Source organism: Rhincodon typus, chromosome 10 (assembly GCF_021869965.1).
Source record: "Rhincodon typus isolate 14 chromosome 10, sRhiTyp1.1, whole genome shotgun sequence".
In the NCBI taxonomy this organism is placed as follows: domain Eukaryota; kingdom Metazoa; phylum Chordata; class Chondrichthyes; order Orectolobiformes; family Rhincodontidae; genus Rhincodon; species Rhincodon typus.
Window position 1 is genome coordinate 6437597 of NC_063341.1, and position 25559 is coordinate 6463155.

The window sequence follows — 25559 nt, forward strand, 5'->3', positions numbered from 1 at the left end:
GGATTGCAGATGGCGGAAGTGTCGGAGGATGATGCGTTGGATCCGGAGGTTGGTGGGGTGGTACGTGAGGACGAGGGGGATTCTTTTTTGGTTCTTATTGCGTGGACGGGGTGTGAGGGATGAGTTGCGGGAGATGTGGGAGACACGGTTGAGGGCATTCTCGACCACTGAGGGGGGGAAGTTACGGTCCTTGAAAACCGAGAACAACTGGGATGTACAGGAATGGAATGCCCCATCCTGGGAGCAGATGCGGCAGAGGCGAAGGGTTTGGGAATAGGGGATGGCATTTTTGCAGGAAGGTGGATGGGAGGAGGAGTATTCTAGGTAGCTGTGGGAGTCGGTGGGCTTGAAATGAATATCGGTTTCTAGGTGGTTGCCCGAGATGGAGACAGAGAGGTCCAGGAAGGGGAGAGAGGTATTAGAGATGGTCCAGGTGACCTTAAGGTTGGGGTGGAAGGTGTTAGTGAAGTGGATGAACTGTTCGAGCTCCTCGTGGGAGCACGAGGCGGCACCGATACAGTCATCAATGTAACGGAGGAAGAGGTGGGGTTTAGGGCTAGTGTAGGTACGGAAGAGGGAGTAATGACCTCCAGGAAAGGTAATAGAAACATAGAAACTCGGAGTAGGGAAAGTCATTCGGCCCTTTATGCCTGCATTGCCATTTAATATGATCACGCTTGATCCTCTTATCTCAATGCCATATTCCTGCTTTCTCCACATACCGCTCATTACTTTTAATATCTAAAAATTTATTAATCTCTTTCTTGAAAATATTCAGTGACTCAGCATCCTTGTCCTTCTGTGGTGGAGAATTCCACGGTTTTATTTCCCTTTGACTGAAGATACTTTTCATCATCTCAGTACTCAATGGTATACCCTGTATACTTAGACTGTGACCCCTGATTCTAGACTCCCCAACTTGGAGAAAATATCCTTCCTTCATCATGTGCGTCCAGTCCTATTAAAATTTTATACATTTCAATTAGATCCCCTCTCTTCCTTCTAAACTCAAGTGAATACAAACCCAGTTGAAGCAATCCCCCCTTGTAGAACAGTCCTGCCATCCCCGATGTCAGCCTAGTAAACCTTCACTGCACTCCCTCCATGAGGAGTACATCCTTTCGTCAGTAGGAAGATCAAAACTGCGAGCAATACTCCAGATGTTGTCATATGAAGACCCTGTGTAACCGCAGCAAGAAATCCCTACTTCTGAACTCTCATCCTCTTGAAATGAAGGCCAACATACCATTTGCCTTCCTAATTGCTTACTGCATCTGCCATGTGTTTGGTCACTCACTCAATTTGTCCAAACCATCTGAAACCTTCTTGCATCCTCCTCTCAACTCTCAATTTCATCCACTTTTGTGTGGTCAGCAAACTTGGAAATGTTGCTTTCGCTTCACTCCTCCTTTATATATATCATGAATAGCCAGGGGTCAAGCACTGATCCTTACGATACCCCATAAGTCACTGCCTGCCATTCAGAAAAAGAGCATTTATTCCCACTTGCTATTTTCTATCTGTCAACCGATTCTAAATTCAAATATGATCAGTATATTACCCCCATCAAATTTGTCTTAATTTTACCCACAAACCTCTTAAATGGGACCTTACCAAAAGCCTTCTGAAAACCCAAGTATATCACATCCCCTGTTCTCTTTTATTTCGTCATAGAGTCATGCAGATTTATACAGCACGAAAACAGACACTTTGATCTAACTCATCCATGCCGACCAGATATCCTAAACTGATCTAGGCCCATTTACCAACATTTGGCCCATATCCCTCTAAACCCTTCCTATTCATGTACCCATCCAGATGCCTTTTAAATGTTGCAATTGTTCCTGCGTCCACCACCTCTTCTGGCAGCACCTTCCATTCACACACCACCCTCTGCATGAAAACGTTGCCCCTCAGGTCTCTTGCAAATCTTTCCCCTCTCACCTTCAACTTACCCTCTGTAGTTTTGGTCTCCCCTACCCTGGGAAAAAGACCTTGACTATTCACCCTATCCATGCCTTTCATGATTTTATAATCTTCTATAAGGTCATCCCTCAGCCTCTGATTGCTCCATGCAAAAAAAGCCCCAGCCTATGCAGCCTTTCCCTGTCGCTCAATCCCTGCAGTCCTGGCAACATTCTTGTCAATATTTTCTGAACCCCTTCCTGTAGCAGGGAGTCCACAGTTGAACACAGTATTCTAAAAGTGGCCTCACCAATGTTCTGTACAGATGTAAGTTCAGTCTTTTTACAAGGCTATCAGTGAAAATCCCAATGTGTCTCTTCTATCTCTTTAAAAATGAGGTACTCTCCTCTTTTCCGAAAACACCATCCATGATTTCCCTTCAAGTGTTTGTCCAATTTCCTTTTGGTGGAACTTCTAATTTACATGTTCTAATTGAATCTGAATCTACCATCTTTTCAAACTGAGCCCCAGACCATAGCAACTTTCTGCATTATAAAAGCCTCTCAGAAAGACCTTCCGCATATCCTGTTTGTGCTGACTTGCTGAATGGTATCAAGTGAATTGCTCATTCTCCTGCATGCACTTTGTAAGCCAGCACACACTTTGTCATAAGAAAATCCAACTCCCTTTCCATTGATTTGTTTCATCCTGCCTCCATCAAAGGCAGGCAGTGCATTTCAGACCTTACCTACACATGACATTAGAGTATTCTAACTCATCTGATTTTTGACGGCTGTTTTAAATCTGGGCCCTCTCGAATGAGACCCTATCAAAAGTCTTTTGAAAATCCAAGTATATCACATCCACTGTTCTTCTTCATATAGTCATAGAGTCATAAATTTATATAGTACGGAAACAGACCCTTTGGTCCAACTCAAGAGTGGAAGCTGCTTCCACACTATCTACTCTTTCAGACTCTTCCTACTTGAAGTATTCAATATCATATCTCTTCTCCGTATTCTCCTGAAAAAAAATCCTAATTTCTCCAATAAGAAATAACAACTCCAAAAGTCTCAACATTGTGCAGCGTCTGTGGAGATCAAAACATTTAGTGTTTCAGGTGAAAACTCATCAGAACAAGTTCACGTGTTCTGATAATAGTCATCAATATGAAACATTAGCTTTTTGTTTGCACAGATTAAGTTTTCAGCTTATTTTGGTTCTCATTTAAAGATTTCCAGCATGTTCAGTACTTCACTGTAGTAGCGTACAGCTTCTTCAGCTATCTTCGTAACCTAAGTTCCCCCGAAACTAGAGCCATTCTCAAGAATCTTTTGCATTCTCAATATCTTCACATCTTTCTTAAACTAATGCAACCAGAACTGGATGCAAACTTTAGCTGAGGCTGAACTCGTGTCTTATACAAGTTCAACATTACTTCCTTGCTGTTGGATTCCATGTGCCTCTTAGTAGAGTCCGGGATACTGTATGTTTTTATTAACTTTTCTCTCAATCTGTCCTGCCACATTTAATGACTAATGCACATGTACACCCAGGTTCATCTGCCCCTGAAAGCCTGTTCTTCCTACAAAATGAATTATTTCCAAATCTTTGCATTGAACTTTATTTTTATTTCACTCATGGGATGTCTTTGGCTGGCCAGCATTTATTGCCTGTCCCTTGTTGCCCTTGAGAAGATGCTGGTGAGTTGCCTTCTTTAAATCCTGCAGTCCATCTAACACCCATCTGTCCATTCCACCACCTAGTCTATATACTCTTTGACGTTGAGATGATCCTTCCCACATTTCACAAGGTTCACGATCAAATTTGAAATTGTGTCCTGTACAGAAAAGGTCCAGGTCATTAATATACATCAGGAAAAGCAAGGGTGCCAATACTGACCCCTGGGAATCTCCACTCCATTGAAAAACACACATTAACCTTTGCCTTCTGACACTCAGCCAGTTTCACATTCGTATTGCCACTGTCCCATTTATTCCTGAAGCAATAACTTTGTAACCAACTCTGCTGTACAGCACCAAATGAATTGGCCTATGAAGTCTGTGTACACTACGTTGAGAGAATTGCCCACATCAACACTGATCTTTTCCAGAAAGTCCAGCAATTTTATTAAATTGGAAATGCATGTTGGCTTTCCTTGATTACTGCATCATTGTCCACGTGACTATTAAATTTTGTTCCAAGTTATTTTTTCTGGAATTTCCCTCACAGCCAAAGTCAAAGTGACTGATCTGTGGTTACTAGGTTATCATTACACCCTTTTTTGAGGAAGGGTGCAACATTCACTGATTTTCTGCCACCGGAATTAGTTGCTCTTAGTGTACTCTATCAAAGTGAATAGCTTGTATTAAATAGTTAGCAAATGCTTCATATAACTAAATTTCATTTAATCTGCATCAGAATGATGTTGATTTCCACATTTCTAATTGGATGCAATTTTTGTTGGTCTTTCATCCCTCAGCAACTCCCTTCAAAATACTTATGCTAGTAATTGGGTCACGGATGTCAAATATACTCTGATAACAAATTCCAAGTGGCCATTAATTATAACATGAGTCTTGACCAGAAATTTTGGCTGGGTACTGGACTGGACAGCACACAACAGATTTCCACAGAGGTCGACAGATCTCTAGGAAGAGCAAAAACCAGTGCAGGTTGTTCCTTCTGTAAATTGGACACACAACACCAGTATTAAAACACTGCTACAGTTGAAGTTAGCAACCAAAGTATTGGACTGGAACTAAAGGCAACACATTCCTGGTCTTTCTAGCTCTGAGACTCAGGTGTGAACCTGCTGGAAAATGAGGGGAGTAAACAGAATGCATTAAAAGATATAATTAGAATAATCTAAACGACATACAAATAGAATTAGATTTATAACAAGGTTGTAATTGGATTAAGTTACTTGAGTAGAAGTACATAACTTGATTAGTTCTCCACAGGATAACGTGACTTAGGATAATTCAAAGGCAAGTTGCAGATATTATTTCTTTTTAAAAAGTCACAAATGCATTTATGTTTTAGTACCTTCCCAATGGGTGGTAAGTCAGTGTTTGGAGTAGAAGTGACACAAAGAGACCAGGAGAGATGCAGATAAGTTAGTTGCTTACAGTTAGGAATTCAATGGGAGATGTGTAGTCGACTTTAGTGCCCCTGGATAGGAAGCAGAAACATAAATCTGCAGGGAGTTAATATTGTATGGAGGAGAAGTCTATAACATAAAATAGCATGTTAGCACTGACTGTCATATAAAGCAAATAGCAAGAGTAGGCCATTCTGCCCCTCAATCCTGGTGTGATCATGGCTTCAACTAGATTTTCTTCCATAATGCTTGACTCTCTTGTAGATCAGAAATCTGTCTAATTCAACCTTGGATGCATTGAAGAGCCCACTCAGGAATTCTTTACTTTGATGAAAATGGCTCCATGAAAGAAATTCTTCCTAATCTCACTCTTAAAATGGAAACTCCTTATTTTAAAATGCTGTCCCTTAGTACCAATTTGCCCATGGCTTTGTGCGAAGTGGGAGAGATGCTCTCGGCGGCTACCTTGTCAAATCCCCTCAGAACCTTGCATGCTTCCAATCAATCACCTAGCATTCTCCTGAACTTGAATGAGTATAAGCCCGAGCTGCTCAACTTTTCCAACAAGACAACCTTTCCACCTCATGAATATAAAAAAAAGGGGAAAGGAACCTTGTGTTGTAAACTAGTTGTCTCTCTGTCTCTCGCTCTGTCTCTGCTAGGCACTGCATTCTTTAACCAGTTCCACGTTGAATCTCAAGTGCATGTTATTCTTTCTGGTCACTTGCAGATGTAGAGCTACTTTTCAACACTTGCCCAACAAGGTCAAACCTGACTGCCGAACAGCTTGCATTCACTTGGGCAATTCTTCTCATTGCTACATGTTAACCATTTATCTGTAAATTGATCGTCTGTTGCTGTCATTGCTTCTTTAAAAAGTTGCATTCTGCTTGTACCCAAGCCCCATATACAATGTCCCTTTTACAACTGCATCTTCTTATGTGCCAACTTCAAAACTCAATGCCACTATCTCAATTGCAATTCTTTTCTCCTCCGTGCTAATCTCAACTGTGGAGACATTTCTTGTCTTCCAAAAACTAACAGCTATTTAAAAGAGGTAAGCTTTGTAACTTTTAAGCACTCTGATTTATGCTCTCTTTTCAAACTTCTCACACTTTGTTCATACTCGCCAGCAGAAGGCTGTGGACAAGAAGTTGGACACATCCAGCAACGTTAGCACAATGACACTGAAATCCACACAGTGCTTTCAGTGTAGTAACATTAAGAGAACTGACTGAAGACATGGTCAAAGAGAGAGGTTTCTGAAGAAGGCTAGAAGGATAGCAAAGTGAAGGGTCAGAACAATCTGGGAAGGGCTGTTGAATGAGGAGCAGATAGCTAAAGGCTCTGATGAGTGGAGAAGGTAGGAAGATACACAGAAGAGGTCAAAAAGCAGCCAGAGTGCAGTACCACTGGCACATAGGCTGGAGGATGCTCGTAAAGTAGGAAGATGTCTTCTAGCAATAGAAGACAATTTAAAAAGTACCTTTGTTCATGGGATGTGGAAGTCACTGGTTTCATCAGTATTCTATTGATCATAAAACGCAAGAGCAGAAATAAAACATTCATCCCATTGTTGCTCCGAAATTCAAAGAGATCATGGTTGATCTAATAATTCTCAACACTTCCCTGCAATTTCCCCAGAATTCTGATTCCCTTGCCAATTAAAAAAAAATCAATATGTCACAGCCTTGAATATACCTATGATCCAGGCTTGATGGCCCTCTGCAGCAAAAGAAATCCACAAATTCACCACCCTCAGAGAAGAAATTGTACTTAATCTCTGTCTTAAATGGGCACTCTCTTACTCTTAGATTGTGCCGTCTGGTCTGAGACTCTCTCACCAGGGAAACAACTCCTGAGCATCTACATTGCCAAGTCCCTTAAGAATCTTGTCTGCTTCAATAAGTCACGTCTCATTCTTCTAAACTCCACTTCTCCTCAATAAGGACCCAACATAACTGTGATCAACCTAGTGAACCTTCTCTGGATTGCCTCCAGTATTTTCTTTCCTTCGATGGGGGGACCAAAACTGTTCATAGTATTCCAGCTGTAGCCTTGCATAGTTTTATTTTTATGCTCTATTCCCTTTGAAATAAAGGAAAAATTTCCATTTGCCTTCCCTATTTCCCACTGAACCTGGGTGCTAGATTTTTGTGATTTCTGCAATATATGGGACAGATGAGCAAGAAACTCGCCACCAGGATACGTAAATACCAACTTGCAGCAAAACGGCAAGACCAACTCTCCCTCGTTTCTATTCACTCCAACAAAGAAGAACAACAGTTTAACTGGAACAACTTAACAATACTAGGACAAGCAAGACAAAGGCAAACATGAGAATTCCTGGAAGCCTGGTTTTCAACCACTGGTGCCATAAACAAACATGTTGAAATAGACCCCATTGACATACCACCACGGAGCAAAACAGAACTATCCACCGTGACAGAACAGACCATATAAATTCAGAATGGAACTAAATCAACGGAGGGTAGACAGCAATGAAGATTTCACCTAGAACAGGGATGAAATGTGTGCATGAAAACCAGTCAGCTTGAGATGTATAATCATGTAGGCTATGTTTCTGAGACAAATATCAGTATTAAAATAGAATAAGTTATAGGCATGTATAATATAGTCATAGAGATGTACAGGATGGATACAGACCCTTTGGTCCAACTTGTCCATGCTGACCAGATAACCTAAATAAATCTCATCCCATTTACCAGTATTTGGCCCATATCCCTCTAAACCCTTCCTATTCATGTACCCATCCAGATGCCTTTTAAATATTATAATTGTACCAGCTTCCACCATTTCCTCTGGCAGCTCATTCCATACAAATACCACCCTCTGTGTGAAAAGGTTGCCCCGTGGGTCCCTTTTAAACTTTTCCCTCTCACCTTAACCAATACCTTGTAGTTTTGGACTCCCCCACCCCAGGAAAAGACTTTGTCCATTTACCCTATCCAAGAAATTCACTTATTTTCCAGTTGGTCACTTTGGCCCCAAGGTGGAGAGAGAGGGAGAGAGTTGTGCTTGACCAATTTTCCAGTATCTACTAATGCACAAGACCTGTAACCGATCAACTCATTTAGAAATGTTATATATGGTTTATAATTGCACTAAGTAGATAGTTAATACCGTACCATCATTCATCTCTGACAAAAACAATTTAAAGTCATGTACTTTTTTTCAATTGATTAATATTTAATGCAGTGCTAAGTTATACAATTTAGACAAACAATTATTTGAGTTGCTTAAAGAAAGGAACCATTCAATTAATGATAAAATATATCTGGGGTGTATTCTTCTACTTACATCCTCAAGCAAAAACAGTAGATTTGTTAGCATGATGTGTCTTTCATTGACCATGCTGCCTTTGTCCAGTTCCATTAATGCTTTCCAAGTGTTCTTTAATCACATGTTTTATAATAGACTCTTGCATTTACCTCACTACTGATGTTAGGCTAACTAGTCTGTAATTCTGTGTTTTCTCTACATTACTTTTTAAATAATGGGGTTACATTTGCCACCTTCCGATTTGTAGGAACATCTCCAGAGTTGAAAGAATTTTGGAAGATGACTACCAATGCATCCAATATTTCTAGGTCCATGTCCTTGCAATTTTATTGTTATGCTTTGTTTCCTCCTGTTGGTCAAACCTTTTTAATCTATTTTGCTGAATTCTAAAATGCTGTCAAACCTCAGACTTGTTGCCTTTTCTGGCAAGTTTATATCTTCCCCCTTAGATCTAATACTGTCCCGAATTTCTTTTTCTTCAAGCCACCCTTCCTTGTTTATTTTTGTGCCAGATCTTACCTGGTCCGGCCTACATGTGACTCCAGACCCACAGCAATGTGGTTGACTCTTAATCGCCCTCTAGGCAATTGGGGATGGGAAATAAATGCTGGCCCAACCAGTGACATCCTCATCCCGTGAATGAATAAAGAATAAAGGAATAATTGTTGTAATTCATGCACATGTTTTTTAACATTAGCCATTGCTTTTCTACCATTTTCATAAGTTTCCTCAATCTATCCGTGCCAATTTGTGACTCATGCCTTTGTAGTTCCCTTTATTGAGATTTAGCACCCGAATTTTTGATTTGACCACTTCACACTCTACCTTATTGAAGAATTCAATCATATTATGGTCACTGCTCACCTGGCGCAATAAGATTGTTAATTAATCCTTTCTCACTGCATCTACCCAATCTAGAATAGCCTACTCTGTGGTTGGTGTGAAAATGAAACATCATGTACACACTCCAGGAAATCCTCCTCCACAATATCATTGCTAGTTTGTTTTTTTTCAAACTACATATAAGTTAAAATCACTCACGGTTACAGTTGTACCCTTATGCAAGTGTCCTTGATTTCTTGTTTTAATATCTTCTCTTGTATCTTCACTACTCTTTAGGGGCCTATAAACAACTATAAAGTTTTTTGTCTCTTGATGTATCTTATCTCCACCCACACAGATTCTACATGTTGAGTTTCTGAGCCAATATCCTTCCTCAGTACTGCATTGATCTTTACTCCTTTACTAACAATGCTACCCCACCTCCTTTTCCTTTTTGTCTGTCTCTCCTGAATAATGAATACCCATGGAACTTCATTTTTGATCCTCGGTCGTCCTGCAGCCATGTCTCTACAATCTCAACTATATCATAACCATTTATAAAAAAATGAAAGAATTGCAGATGCTGTAAACCAGGAAACAAAACAGAAGTTGCTAGAGAAGCTCAGTATGGCAGCATCTGTGAAGGAAAAAACAGAGTTGACATTTCGGGTCTAGTGACCCTTCCTCAGAACCGGGTCAGTGCACCCAAAATGTTAACTCTGTTTTTTCCTTCACAGATGCAGCCAGACCTGCTGAGCTTTTCCAGCAACTTCTGTTTCATAACGATTTATATCTATTTGAACTGCTAATTTATCTATCTTGTTGTGATTGATCCATTCATTAAGATACAAAAGCTTTTAGACTTGTCTTTTTAATCATGTTGGTCATCTTAGCTTTATTTTGCACTCTGGCCCCCTTTGCTTTGCCCCCATGTTTTTACTGCTTTCCATATCATTCTTTACCTTTCTGTCTTTTGTTTCTATCCTTGTTTCTTTCTCCTCTTGTTTTCCCCGCTTCAGTTTCTATCCTCTTGCCACTCTAGTTTAAATCCGTTGTTTTACCTGGTCTGGCTTGCATGTGACTCCAGACCCACAACAATGTGGTTGACTCTTAACTGCACCCTGAAATTGCCAAGCAACTTACTAAGTTCAAGGCAAATTCTGGCCTTGCCAGCATTATCCACATCCCATAAATCATTGAAGCAAATCAAAAAGGATATAGCAGGAACTCTATTCATTCTTTCAAACATCCTTATATCCACATTTTGTCTCAAAAGACTGGAGAAGTTTCAAGTTTAGTGCCTCCCAGAGAAATGAGGGTGCTATGAATCAGGTCACCATAGATGAGTCATCCTAACATGGATACTGAGTGAGCTTTAAAGTTGCTAAAATTAATGTTCACATCAGAATAAATGACTTCAGCCAGATGGATAACTATGTAATAGTCATCTAATATCTGACAAGTTAATGGAGTGCTTTGTGTCAATTGATCAAGTGATTTATGTTTATATTTTGTATGTGTTAATATAGACAATAAATTTTGAAAAACCATTTTATAAGATACTACATTGGAAGGGCGTTGATAGGATTGAAGTACACAATATTACAATAAATACAACATAATTCTAAAATTTGCAAATGACATAAAACTTGAGAGTATTCAGAAACTGAGCAGGATAGTGACAGTGAAAAGGATGTAGGCTTGAGGAATGAATGGAAATATAGATAACAAAGTTGAATGCAGAGTTATGTGATGTAAAATGTTGTGGTTGTTTTCACGGTAGGGAGGAAATGTGAAACAGAGGGTGCAATTCTAAACAATGCTCAGATGGTGGCAGAGCATTTTGAGAATATTGTTAAAAAGACTTATGGATCCTGGCCTTGATAATAAGAGATACATTGTGCAAAAGCAAGGTCGGACTGATGAAAGTTTATAAAATCCTAATCAGCTGCACTATTGTGCCCAATTCTGGATGCCACACTTGAAGAAAGTTGTAGAGGCTTTACAGTGGCTGCAAGAGAAGATTCAGGAGCATTATTGCTGGAATGCAGAATACCAGTTGTGTGTATAGACGGGAGAAGCTGGGGTTGAACTCCATAGAAAAAATATGGTTCAGAGAAGCTTATAGGGCAATGGACATTTCCTCAAGGCTGGAAAGGAACCAAGAGTCAGATGGAAGGGATCTGGTTATCGTTGTCTATGTTGATAGGACTAGAAAGGAGGTTCTGCTGAAAGAATTTTAACAACAAGGAGCTGAATTAGAAAGCAGAACCTCAAAGGTAATAATCCCAGGATTACCATCTGAGCCACAGACAAACTGGCAGAGGATAAACTAAGTCAAAAGAGTTAAATGTATGACTCAAAGATTAATGTGGGAGGAGTGGGTTTCAGTTCATGAGGCACTGGCATTTCTACTCACGGAATTGTCCTGGTGATACAGGCTTCTTTTGACCCTTCTAAGAGCAGAAAGAACTGTGATTGCTAGAAATTAGAAACAAAAACAGACATTGCTGGAAAAGCTCAGCAGGTCTGGCAGCATCCACGTAGAGATGCTGCTCAACCTGCTGTGCTTCGCCAGCAATTTTTGATTTTGTTTCATTTGAACCTTTATGGGAGTAGTTTCTTGGTGAATCAATACCTAGGCTTGTAGACAGGGCTTTAAACTAATTAAATAGGGGGAGTGTTCTGGAGATGGGATCGATAGGCTTTTAAAGCAGAAGAATAGCAGGATTGTCGAGCAGCTATTATGAAAATGATACCCAGGAAGGGACAAAGGAAATAGGGTCAAAGGGGAAAAAATGGCAGAAAGGTAGTATCAATATTGACTCTTTAATTAAGTATTTGCACATAGTATTTGGAACAAAATAAATGAATTAATGGCACAAATAGAGGTTAATAGATATGAACTTAAAGCCACATGGAGATATGGTTACATGGAGGTCAAAGCTGGGAACCAAATATTTTGGGGATACATGACTTTTCAAATGGACATGCTTTACAAAAGGGTGGTGAGGTTGCTTTGTTACTACAGGATGGAATAGGTGTGATATCACAAAATGATCTTGGATCAGATGATGTCAAATCCATGTACGTTAATCTAAGGAATAACTAGGGGAAAATGTTGGCAGTAGTCAATAGGCCACCAAATAGTAGCTGGGAGAATGCATAGAGTGTACTCAGAACAGTTTCTGAGAACTGTTGTGGATATAACAAGGATAGCTCAGTGGTTAGCACTGCTGCCTCACAGCCAGGGACGCAGATTCGATTCCGCCCTTGGGTGAGTGTCTGTGTGGAGTTTGCAAATTCACCCTGTGTCTTGGGTTTCCTCCAAGTTCTCTGGTTTCCTCCCACAGTCCAAAGATGTGCAGATTAGGTGGATTGGCCATGCTAAATTGCTCCTAGTGTCCAGGGATGTGCAAGCTAAATGGGTTAGCCATGGGAAATGCAAGGTTACAGGGTGGAGGGTGGGTCTGGGTAGGATGCTCTTTGGAGGGTCAGTGTAAACTCAATGGGCCAAATGGCCTGATTTCACATTGTAGGGATTCTATGGATCAGGCTATTTTGGATAGTTCCTGCAAGTTCCTCTCCAAGTCCACAACATCCTCAATTAGAAAAATATCTGCATTCCTTCAGTGTTGCTGGGTCAAAATCTTGGAACTCCTTCCTTATGACATTGTGGGTCTACCTACATCAAGTGGACTGCAGTGTTTTATTTGTACTCCTTTCAGCACTTGATGGGATAACTGTTTAGATGACATTACCATGGCGTATATTCATTTCACTGTGATTTCTTTCAAAGACACTGGTGTTAATTATTATACATTAAAATGTGTCTGCAGTGATTGCTGTTTCCCTGCAATTGTGTGTGGATGCAGGGATGATACTGTTTGTTTTATCCAGGATGAGGGAATGGGTCCAGACAGCTATGTTGCCTGCCCAGTGCTGAGTTCAGGGGAGGAACTTGTAATGGGAGGAGGAGATGGATGCAGTCAATGACATAGCAGGACAAAGAATGAAGTTCTGCGTAGTCACTGTGAGTAGCCCAGCACCAAATTAAAAAGCAGAACCTCAAAGATTAGAATTGCCTGAGCCATGTGCAAATTGGCATCGATCAAATCAGATCAGAGAAATGAAGGATGTCTCTAAGACAAAGGGGTGGGAGAAATGAGTTCTGGTTTGTGGGACAGTGACACCAAAAGTAGGATCTGTAGGAATGAGTTGGTCTGCATCTGAACTGAGCTGGAGCTAATGTTCTTTTCGACTGCATAATTTAGCGTGCAGATCTTATCCAAGATAGTGAGGGCAAGGAATCAAATTAGGGAAGATGTAGTAAATCCAAAGGTAGAGACCAAAGAGGAATGTACTACTATATGAAATTATAAACAGACCGTGATAAGTTGTGATAAAGAATACAAATGGAAGCTTAAACCAGCAGTTAATACGAGAATTTATAAGAAGAATAAAGGATAATAAAAAAAACTCTTTACCTGAATGCATAAAGCATTCAAAACAAAACAGATGAACAAAGAACTCAAATAGAAATTAAGTATGATATGGCAGGTATTACAGGATCATGAGTGCAGGATAACGTGGAATGAGACCTAAATCTTGAAAAGTACAGGACATTTAGGAGAGCCTGGAGGCTAAGACGTGTGCGTGTGTATGTGCATGAGTGCATGCATGCATGTGTGTGTGTAGCAGTGAGTGGATAGGTAGGTTTAGAGCCAGAAAAGAAGTTAGATAGTTGATGACAGGTGCTATGAATTAGTTGAAAATGTGTCAGTTGTGCTGAAGGCAACCCATTGCATGACAGAGATAACACAGTGTGGAGCTGGAGGGGCGCAGCAGGCCAGGCAGCATCAGAGGAGCAGGAAAGCTGACATTTCAGGTCGAGACCCTTCTTCAGAAGTGGGGATGGGAAGGAGGCTCTGAAATAAATAGATAGGGCGGGTGTTGGGCTGGGGAACATAGGTGGGATGGTGATAGCAGGTAGGTAGTGGTGGGGATTGGTCAGTGAGGTGGGAGGAGCGGATAGGTGGGAGAGAAGATGGACAGGTCAAGGAGGCGGGGATGAGAGGGAGGGTTGGCCTTGGGATGAGGCCAGGGGTGGGGAGATTTTGAAGCTAGTAAAGTCCACACTGAGACCATTGGGTTGGAGGCTTCCAAGGCAGAATATGAGGTGCTGTTCTGCAGTTTCTGGGTGGCGTCATTGTGACACTGGAGGAGGCCCAGGATGGACATGTCGTCCAGGGAGTGGGAGGGGGAGTTGAAGTGGTTCACAACTGGGAGGTGTTGTCGTTTGTCGCGAACCGAGCGTAGGTGCTCATATTCTGCCTTGGAAGCCTACAACCCAGTGGTCTCAATGTGGATTTTACTAGCTTCAAAATTTATTTCAGAGCTCCCTTCCCCTTCCCTATTTCTGAAGAAATGTCAGCCTTCCTGCTCCTCTGATGCTGCCTGGCCTGCTGTGTTCCTCCAGCTCCACATTGTTATCTCAGACTCCAGCATCAGCAGTTCTTACTATCTCCATTGCACGACAGGACTTGGATTGTGGGTTAGGTAATCGACAAGGAAATTATTATACTCAATGTTTAGTCCTCAAGGCTGTAAGGTACTGCAGTGGAACATGAGGTGCTGTTCATCCAGCTTGCATTGAGTTTTGCTGGAGCACTGCAGCAGGCCTGAGACAGACATGTTGGCATAGGAACATGGTGGTGTGTTGAAGTCGCACCTGAAAGCTTGGGGTCATTTTTACTTCAGAAGTAGGTGTTCTGGGGCCACCGAGAGAACAAGCTACATTAGACCTGCTATCAGCTAACGTGACAGGATAATTGATGCTCGCATAGTGAGGTAACAACTGCAGTGTGATTCAATTTTATATTCATTTTGAGGAAGAGAGGTGTGGCTACGAGACTTTTAAAAATATTTAATTTAGGGCAATTATGAGGGTTAGAAAGCAAAGCTGAAGCGAATTGACAAATTTGGTTAAAGATAGCTCAATGGTGATGCAGTGACAGATATTTAAGTGGATATTTCAGAATGCACAGAATAGGTACGTTCCAAAAGATTTCCAAAACACAAATCAACCATCTGTGCTTAACTGGAAGCATTAAAGAGAGTATCAAACTTAAAGATAATGTATGTAACTTTGCAGAAACAGATGGCAGGTCAGACGATTGGACAGAGAAAAAGCATTACCAAAAAATTAATAAGAGGGAAATAATTAGAGTGCTGAGAGAAAGCTAGTAATAAATATAAAAATAGATAGGAAGAGTTTCTAATTATTTATAGAAGAGTTAATAAAATGAGTGTGTTGCTAATAAAAATTGAGACTCAGTAGTTAATATTGGAAAATGGAGAAATGGCAGATGAATTGAACAGGTATTTTATATCAGTCTTCACAATGGAGGATATAAGCAATATCCCAGAAGTAGTGACAAATTTGGAAGTGGAGAGGGCAAGGAAAATCAAACTTACGAGTACTGAGTAAATTCTTGATACTGCATGCTGGCAAGTCCATGAGTCAGAAAGTCATACAGCACGGAAATAGACCCTGCACTAACCAGAGATCCCAATCTGACCCAGTCTCATTTGCCAGCATTTGGCCCGCACCCCCTAAACCTTTCCTATTTAGTTACCCATCCAGATGCCTTTTAAATGTTGTAATTGTGCCCGCCTCCACCACTTCTGGCAGTTCATTCCATACACAGCACCTTCTGCATGAAGAAGTTACCCTTGGGTCCTTTTTATATCTTTTCCCTCTCACCTTAGACCTATGCCTTCCAGTTTGGGACTCCTCTATCCTAGGAAAAAGACCTTGGCTATTCATCCTATCTACGCCCATCATGATTTTATAAATCTCTATAAGGCCACCCTTCAGCCTCTGACACTCTGGGGAGAAAAGACCCAGCCTGTTTAATCTTTCCCTATAATTCAAACTCTCTAGTCCTGGCAACATCCTTGTAAATCTTTTCTACATTCTGTCATCATCCTTCATATAGAAGGGTGACCAGAATTATGCGCAGTATTCTAGAAGTGGCCTCACCAGTGTCCTATACAGCCACAACATGACATCCCAACTCCTATACTCGATGTTCTGACCAGTCAAGGCAAGCACACCAAACGTCTTCTCCACCACCTTGTCTACCTGTGACTCCATTTTCAAGGAACTGTGCACCTGTGCCCCTAGGTCTCTTTGTTTGTCAACACTCCCCAGGGCCCCACCATTATTCGTATAAGTCCTGCCCTGGTTCAAAAATGCAACACCTCACATTTATCAAAATTAAACTTCATTTGCCAATTCTCAGCCCATTGGCCTATCTGATCAACGTCTCCTTGTACACTGAGATAACCTCCCTAACTGTCAACGATACCACCAATTTTGATGTCATATACAAACTTACTAACCATACCTCCTACATTCACATCCAAATCACTTATATACATGATGAAAAGCTGCAGATCCAGCACTAATCCTTGCAGCACACCATTGGTCACAGGCTTACAGTCTGAAAAGCAACCCTTTACCACCACCCTCTGCCTCCTGCCTTCAAGCAAATATGTATCCGATTGGCTATCTTCCCCTGGATCCCACATGATCTAATCTTATTAGCCATTCTACCATGTGGAACCTTGTCGAACGCTTTGCTGAAGTCCATATAGACAACGTCTACTGCTCTGCGTTCATCAGTCTTTCTTGTCAACTGTTCAATGACTCAGTCCAGTTGGTGAGACACTATTTCCCATGCACAAAGCTATGTTGACAATCCTTGATCAGTCCTTGCCTTTCCAAATGTATGTAAATCCTATACCTCAGAATTCCCTCCAACAACTTACTCACCACTGACGCAAGGCTCACCAGCCTATTAGTTCCTTGGCTTTTCCTTACAGTCTTTCTTAAGCAATGGCACCACATTGGCCAACCTGTCTTCTGACACTTCACCCATGGCTGTGATGATACAAATATCTCAGCAAGAGGTTCAACAATCCCTTCCCTAGTTTCCTACAGAGTTCTATGAAGTACCTGATCAGGTCCTGGAGATTTATCTACCTTTAAAGACCTCCAGCACCACCAACTGTCTAATAAGAACTCTTTTCAAAACATCACCACTTATTTCCACAAGTTCCGCAGCTTCCATGTCCTTCTCCACAGTAAATACTTGTTTAATATCTCACCCATCACCTGTTGTTCCACGCAAAGACAGCCATGATGATCCTTAACTGGCTCTATTCCCTCCTTCGTTATTCCTTTGTCCTTAACGTACTTAGAGTATCTCTTTGGCTTCTTCTTAATTCTATTTGCCAAAACTATCCAAAACTATCTCAGGTCCCCTTTTTGCCCTCCTGATTTCCCTCTTAACCTTTACTCCTACTGCCCTTAAACCCCTCTAGGGAGTCACTTGATCCCAGCTCTCTACACCTGATATATGCCTCCTTTTTCTTGACTAGGGCCTCAATTTCTAAGTCATCCAGCCGTCCCAACATCTACCAGCCTTGCTCTTCGCAGTAACAGGAACATACTGTCTCTGAACTCTTGTTATCTCATTTTTAAAGCCTCTCACTTCCCAACTATCCCTTCACCTGCAATTAACCTATCCCAATCAACTTTTGAAAGTTCCTAACACCATCAAAATTGGCATTACTCCAATTTAGAACATGAACTTTTTGATCAGTTCTGTTCTTTTCCATAACTATTTTCAAGCCAATAGAATTATGACCACTGGCCCCGAAGTGCTCCCCCACTGACACCTCAGTCACTGCCCTGCCTTATTTCCCAACAGAAGGTCAAGTATTGCTCCTTTTATAGTCGTACATTCACATATTGAATAAGATGTTCCTGTACACACTTAATAAATTCCTCCCTATCCAAGCCCTTAATACTGTGGCAATCCCAGGCTATATTTGGAAAACTAAAATTCTCTACCATTACAACCCTATTATTCTTAGAGATGTCTGAGATCTCCTTATACATTTGGTTCTCAATGGACTATTGCGGGCTCTGTAATACAATCCCAACAAGATAATCATCCCTTTCCTATTTCTCAGTTTGACCAAATAACTTCACTAGATGATCTCTCAGGAATATCCTCACTAAATACAGCCGCAATGTTACCCCAACCAAAAACGCCAACCCCTCCTCTCTTGCCTCCCTTTCTATCCTTCCTATAGCATCTTTACCCCAGAACATTAAGCTGCCAGTCCTGTCCATCCCTGAGTCACATTTCTGTAATAGCTATGATATCCCAGCCCCATGTTCTCAACGATGCCCCAAGTTCATCTGCCTTACCTGTTAGGCCTCTTGCATTGAAGTAAATACAGTTAAATATATCAGTCTTACCTTGTTCTCTGTAAAGCTGTTGTCTGCTTTGACTATTTGGCTTGCTCTGGTTATCTACTGTAGTAGCCTCAGCCTTTTCTCTTTTCTAACTACACATGCATGCATACACCTTACTGGTTTAAAGTCTCCTGAATAGCACTAGCAAATCTCCCTGGACGTATATTAGTCCCCTTCCAATTCAGGTGAAACCCATCCCAATGGTTCAGACATGTGAATCCTTGCCTCCTGCACCAGCCCCTGTGTCATGCATTCACCTGCTCTATCCTCCTATTTCTGCTCTCATTAACATGTGGCACTAGTAGTGTTCCAGAGTCCTGATGGACTTCATCCTAGAGTCGTAAAAGAAGTGGCAAGAGAGATAGTTAATGCATTGGTTTTCATTTCTCAAAACTCCTTAGATTTGGGGAAGATCCCATTGGATGGAAAGTAGAGAATGTGACTCCTTTAAACAGCATGGAGGCCAGTTAGCTTAACATCCGTCGTACGAATAACATTTGAAGCTCTTATGAAAGAAGTTATAGCAGGGTGCTGAGATCAGTTAAAGGTAAATGGGCAGAGTCAACATAGTTTTCTGAAAAGGAAATCATGCTTCTCTGATTTATTGGAGTTCATATGAGGACAATACATGTGCTGTGGATTAAGGGGAATGAGTGGACACACTGTACTTGGATTTCCAGAAGAAATTTGATAAAGTACCATGTCAAAGGTTATTGAAAATAAAGTTCATGGTACAATGGGTAGTGTATTGGTATGCATAGAAGATTGGCTGGCTCACAGGAAGCAGAGTAGGTATAAATGGGTCTTTTTCAGTTTGACAAGAAGTAATGAGTGGTGTGCTGTAGGAATTGGTGCTGGAACCTCAACTGTTTATAATTCAAATGAATGATTTGGATGAAAGGATGGAAAGCATGGTTGCCAAATTTGTTGATAACACAATGATAGGTTAGAAGTAAGTTATGAAGAGAACAGAGGAGACAACAAAAAGATACAGTTAAGTGAGTGGGTAAATATGTGGGAAAGTGTGAAATTGTCTATTATGGCAGGCAGAATGAAAAAGAAATGTATTATGTAAATGGTGAGAGATTGCAGAGCTGAGATGCAGAAGCATTTGGGTTTCCTCGTGTATGAATCACAAAAAGTTTGCATACAGATGCGAGAAGTCTTCAGGATAGCTAAGATGATGTTATGACTTAAAAGGAAAATTGGTTTCAGTAGTACAGAGGTTATGCTTCAGTTATACAGAGCATTAGTCAGAAAACATTGGGAGAACTTTGCTCACTATTGGTCACCTTATTTAAGGAAGGATGTAAGTACATTGGCATCAGTTCAGAGATTTACCAAAATAACACCTTGAATAGCTGGGATGCTCTATATCACAGGTTAGAATTGTTTCTAGTGGAGTTTACAAGAGTAAGATATGACTTGATTGCAACATTAGATGCTGAGGGGTCTTGACATGAAAGATGTAGAGAAGGGAGAATCAAGAATTAGGAGTCACTGTTTAAAAAATCAAGATCATCAATAATCGTAGATCTGATACAAATATTTTCTTGACGTTTCTAGGGTTAACCAATTCTCATTTTCACACAGGTGAGTGTTGACATATTGCAAGACCAGCAAATGGAGTCCTCAAAAGGACGAATGCTACGGCGCACCGTCAGTGTTCCATCTGAGGGACAGTTCCCAGACTATCAGCAGGATGGAAGCAGTAAACTGGGTGAGTTAATCTACATGGGAATGAAATAACTCCACAGAGGCCGGTATCCTGTCACCAAGTCTCCCTCTATTTACAATGGAAAGTTCTTGATACTGATCCAGCTTTCGCAGAGCCAGTTCTAAGTGAAAAGAACCATTGACACTCCTGTTTTTATCTGTCAGCCAGGTCTCCTTGATTGGACCACATTAACAGCCACAGTCAGGGAACTCATGTTCTATGAGGTCCAACTGGCCGTCATTACAATCATTACATCCCACCCGCAGTGAGTCCGAGGACATAGGCAGGTTCCTTTTTTTTGTGTCTCTTCCTGGGGTGTTTTACCACAGGGTCTGGTTCCCCTAACTCTGCCTCGGATATGGTTGGTGTGTGATACACAGTAGCTCGCGTCTCAGATGAAGTTCATTTTGAGATTGTAGATATGCTCGCCAAGCCAGTGGGTTTGGTTGCAAACGTTTCATTACCCTGCCAGGTAACATCGTCAGTGCGCCTCTGGTGAAGCATTGGTGTTCTGTCCCACTTGTTGTTTATATGCCTCCAGAACTACACAAAGCAGAACAGGAGCACCTGTATGGAGTCTTCAAAAGCACAATCTGCCGTTACCTCCGAGACAGACTGCAACAGGAAGACATAACACGACCAGACTCATTAATCACCCTACCATACATCAAGGACATATCAGAGATGACCACAAGACTACTCAGACTCCTATGTATTAGGATAGTCCACAAACCAACAACCACCCTACGACAACTACTGACGAACATAAAGGATCCCATAACCAAAACCAGCAAAACTGGTAATAATATACAAAATACCATGCAAGGACTGTGAGAAGCAGTACGTAGGCCAAACCGGAAGAAAACTGACAGTACAGATACGCAAACACAACTAGTCACCAAGAGACACGACCAATTCTTACTTGTCTCCCTACACATGGACAACGACGGACATGAATTCGGCTGGGACAGCACATCAATATTCGCGCAAGAGAGACGCAGCAGCAAATTCCTGGAGGCCTGGTACTCTAACCAGAACTCTATCAACAAACACATTGAATTAAACCCTGTGTACAAACCACTGTGAAACAGAACCGGAAGTGATGCCAAACACCCCAACAAACTAAGGCATATAAATAACAAGCAGGTCAGAACACCGATGCTTCAGCGGAGGCGCGCTGACGATGTTACCTAGTAGGGTGATGAAACATTTGCAACCAAACCCATTGGCTCGATTAGCATGCCTACAGCCTTATCAACAACCCGAGCCACAAATCTTCTCAAAAACTGTGGGACTGTCTGTCTTTCAGTACTGTCTTTTAGTTGGTGAAGTGAAATGTAGAGTGAGTTGTAACTCCACGAACTCTGTGATCTTGAGCCTCTTTGTCACAACCAAATTTCAGTTGGGTTATCTCAAAGCTGAATGATTTTATTTTCCATTTTCCTAATAACTATATGTTCAGTATGGCTGCAGTTGAAAGGACAGTTATCATGTCATTTCAGTTAAAAATCCAGCTAGGTGGCACATAACCTTCTTTACCTGTGCCATATAGAAAACTGCTTTATCCTACAGTGTAATGAAACTATACCTGCGGCTAGCTGTATAAGTATTACATTGCTTTGGTTTTATTTTGATGGAAATTTTCAAGTGTATTTCACATTGTACTGACAGTCATGCATTTCTTTCAGTTGTCCTTTTTTTGGGATGTTGGCCACATGGACACAAGATTACACTTTGTAAGGAAGAAGGTTTATTTTTGAGAAGTAAATTTAGCTAAGAACTGTTGCTATTTTTTAGACATGAGATCTATCAAATCAGGTGGTGTTTTGATACTAGAATGGATACATTTCGCTCCTACAAGTGACATTTAAGCGGTCTGAAAAATTCAAACAAAGACGTGCTTCTTTACCATGCATTCTGGCCAGAGTTTGGCAAGTAGCCTACACTCAAGACTGTAACAGTGCTAATCTGTAAAGTTACTGTTGACATTCCAGAATGTTGCGATCTTGCATCAGTTTCTGTTTACTGCAAGAAAATGCATTGCCTTTGCTTGCCACGTCCCTGGTTGCACAACGAAGATTGGGACCCCAATGCCTAAATTTTGTTGGGAACATTATTCAGATCACATATTGAAGACTATCAGTCCTACTCCAATCTTGGCACTGATTTGTTTAAATTGGAATTCGATCTTGTGTACATGACCCACAACATAAATTAACATGAACTATTTTGTGCCTCAAATTGACATGGGAAATACCTCATGATCACTTTTTGATAAGGAAGAAAAATTGATGAAAGCTGTCATTGGATGACTTCTTTTTGAAGATGTAAACTCCTCAGTTTGGAAATTGTTCAAGCGTACCCATATCCCCATTACCTCACTCCACCCCACTCATTATGTGGATTTTTTATTCCACAATGTACAGATTCAATTCATATCTGCAGTGTCATAGAAAAGTATTAATATTGGCTTCTGATAATGCTAAATTGTGTTGCTGGTCTTATCTACAATGATTAGATCATTTGATGTGAGCAACTTATGATGATCACAGTCAGGCTGTAGTTTCCCTTTTACCCTTCATGTAAAGACATTGCTGAACAACTAGAGACCATTAAGCCACAGTCCATGTCTGCAATCTAATTGAACATTCTAGTCAGCCTTGATGCCGTGCTCCACCCCTTTAGATATCTGAACAGATTGTTTAATAATATGTTATTACACACCACTGGAACAGCTGGGTCTCATCCCTGAGCCAGGAGGCCTAGGTATAGAGGTATTGCCACTTCACCTCAAGAACCCTTAGTCACCCCTGAAGCTCTGCAAGTATATTTCTCTCAGCTGCCTATTCTAAGTTCTCTTTGAAATCAATAATTGGCTCTACATCAGTGCGAATTTCCACTGTGAATACTTTGTTCTAAGTATTAGCGTTTTCCTCCAACGTATTGCAGCATTTCATAGTGGAAATGTTGTTTCGGTGAATTTTAATTCCTTATTTGAATACAGATCACAGGACTGTACTTAAATGAATAACTTCAAGTAGCTAGGCTGTACTTGTTTGTGAATTAACACTTGTGGCTCCCGGAAAATTTAATCAGTGAAAGTTATGCTATACAGTGATTAAAATCAATTAATTGCCGTTACTTAACTGGATCCCCATTGTCTTTGAGCCCTTTGGTGTCTTTGGTATCTCCTGTAGAAAACTCCCCAGATGACTCCGTGGAAAATGCATTGATTGGTACATTGCATTTGATAGTCTGCTCTGATTCAGTGCATCTATATCATTGGTATAGTGTACGAGTGAATCTGTGAAAGACTTTGCTCATTATTGGTAGGATTAACGGAAGATCCACATGCACAGAAGTCTAAACTGAAACAATCAGAATGATTATGAGAGTATGAAAATGGTTTAAAAGTCTTACTCAACTTATTTGGCTTTTTGGAGTTTGAGTTATACTTTGTGAAGCAATAAACCATCCCCTTGAGCCTTTGTTGTTTTTTACCATGATGTTCTTTGTTTATATGGTCATGTGGAAAACACTGCCTTCACTGGCAGGCATTTGAAATTCAAGTCACATTTGAGTCATGATAACTTTTGAAATTCCATGAATTATTTTGTTGGAAGAAAGTTTAGAATTTAATTTGTGCTGGAAAATTCATAATTCTTCCTTCTATAAGTGTTTCCAGCATATTGATTCTATTCTTTTGTTTTCGGGGTCAGTTAGCTCAGTTGGCTGGACAGCTGTTATGTGATGCAGAATGATGCCAGTCATATGGATTCAGTTCCTGCACTGGCCGAGGTTACCATGAAGGTCTTTCCTTTTAACTGTTCCTTTTGCTTGAGGCATGGTGATCTTCGGTTTAAAACACCACCGGTTGTTTCTGTCTAATGAGAGAGCAGCCCTATGGTTTAAGACAGCAGGCCAGGCAGCATCAGAGGAGCAGGAAAGTTGATGTTTTGGGTTGGGACATTTCTTCAGAAATTTGAAGAAATCCCTTCAGAAAAGGGTCCTGACCTGAAATGTCAACTTTCCTGCTCCTCTGATGCTGCCTGGCCTGCTCTGTTCCTCCAGTTCCACACGGCGTTATCTCTGACTCCAGCATCAGCAGTTCTTACTATCTCTGAGCCGTATGGTCTAGTAGGATTAGGGCGACTTTACTATTTATTATTATTATTAAGGTGATTTTATTATTTTGTTTTATCGTGTTGAAAGAGCACAAACTAAGTTCCTTTGCACTTGCCAACTAGTATATGCATTTGGGGTGCTTGCAGTTCTCCATTCAGATTGCAATATGATGGTTTAATATATCTCCGTCACCCACTTAAAATCTTGCCCAAGGAAGGCATGCTGCCATCCTCCTGTTAGGCACAAGTTTTAAGTAGGCTTTGTTTGCTGGCATTTTTTTGAAAAATGCAAAGCAGTGTCAACCCAATTCAAATGTCATAATGTGGTATAGAAAGTGAAGCTGGCATTGAATGTGATTCTGGTGAAACAGTCACTGTCGGTATTGTTTCTAAACAGTTCTTGTGATGGTGTTTGAATGGCTAAGATCATGTGGCTTTGCGTAGAGCAAGCCAGGCATATTCCGAGTATGATCTTTGGCCTTTGTAGCAAATATAACTTGAAAACAGTTGTTGAATCACTATCAGTGAAGGCTCAAGAGAGGGAGAGTGGGCAGAGAGGTGAGAGAATCAGCCAGTGGTTTCTCTGTTTGGAACTGCGTGCGTATTCATAGAAAAGGATGATCTGTGATGGTTCCTGTCATAATATGAGTATGACGGGAGTAACAATCTGTGTGAAGAATATCACAGCCACTAAAATAAACTTCTGGAAACTGCTGGAGTATACCAAATAATCAAAGCATTTTTTCAAGCATGGGCTTTGTTGCTACTGTACAGCTGTAATTAGGAAATGTGGGAACTAAATTATACACTGTGGGAGCCCACAAACAGCAACTGGATTGTTAATGATGTTATTATATTATAACTAAAACTGTAAAATTGCTTATTTTACTGTTGCTGCAAAATGTTGTAGAACAAAACTTTAAACAGTTTTAAACTTTCAGAAGATATACTTTTAACAACATAGGGAAAGGCTGAATAGGCTGGGGCTTTTTTCCCTGGAGCATCGGAGGCTGAGGGGTGATCTTCAAGAAGCTTATAAAATCATGAGGGGCATGGATAGGGTGAATATCCAGGATTTTTTTCCCAGGGTAAGGGAGCCCAAAACTAGAGGTCGTGGGTTTAAGGTGAGAGGGGAAAGATTTAAAAGGGACCTAAAGGGCAACTTTTTCATGCAGAGAGTGGTGTGTATACGGAACAGGCTGCTAGTGAAAGTGGTGGAGGTGGGTACAATTACAAAATTTGAAAGGCATC

The 25559-nt window shown here is 40.9% G+C and overlaps 1 protein-coding gene across 1 annotated transcript in view; it reads left to right on the forward strand.

Moving 5' to 3' along the window:
• The window catches only part of LOC109913680 (ras GTPase-activating protein nGAP), a 260539-nt gene that overhangs the window by 77620 nt on the left and 157360 nt on the right, over positions 1-25559 (forward strand). Inside the window, exon 3 of the mRNA XM_048602022.1 lies at positions 20061-20187. Coding sequence (XP_048457979.1) covers positions 20061-20187 — 127 coding nt within the window. The remainder of the gene's footprint in view (positions 1-20060; positions 20188-25559) is intronic.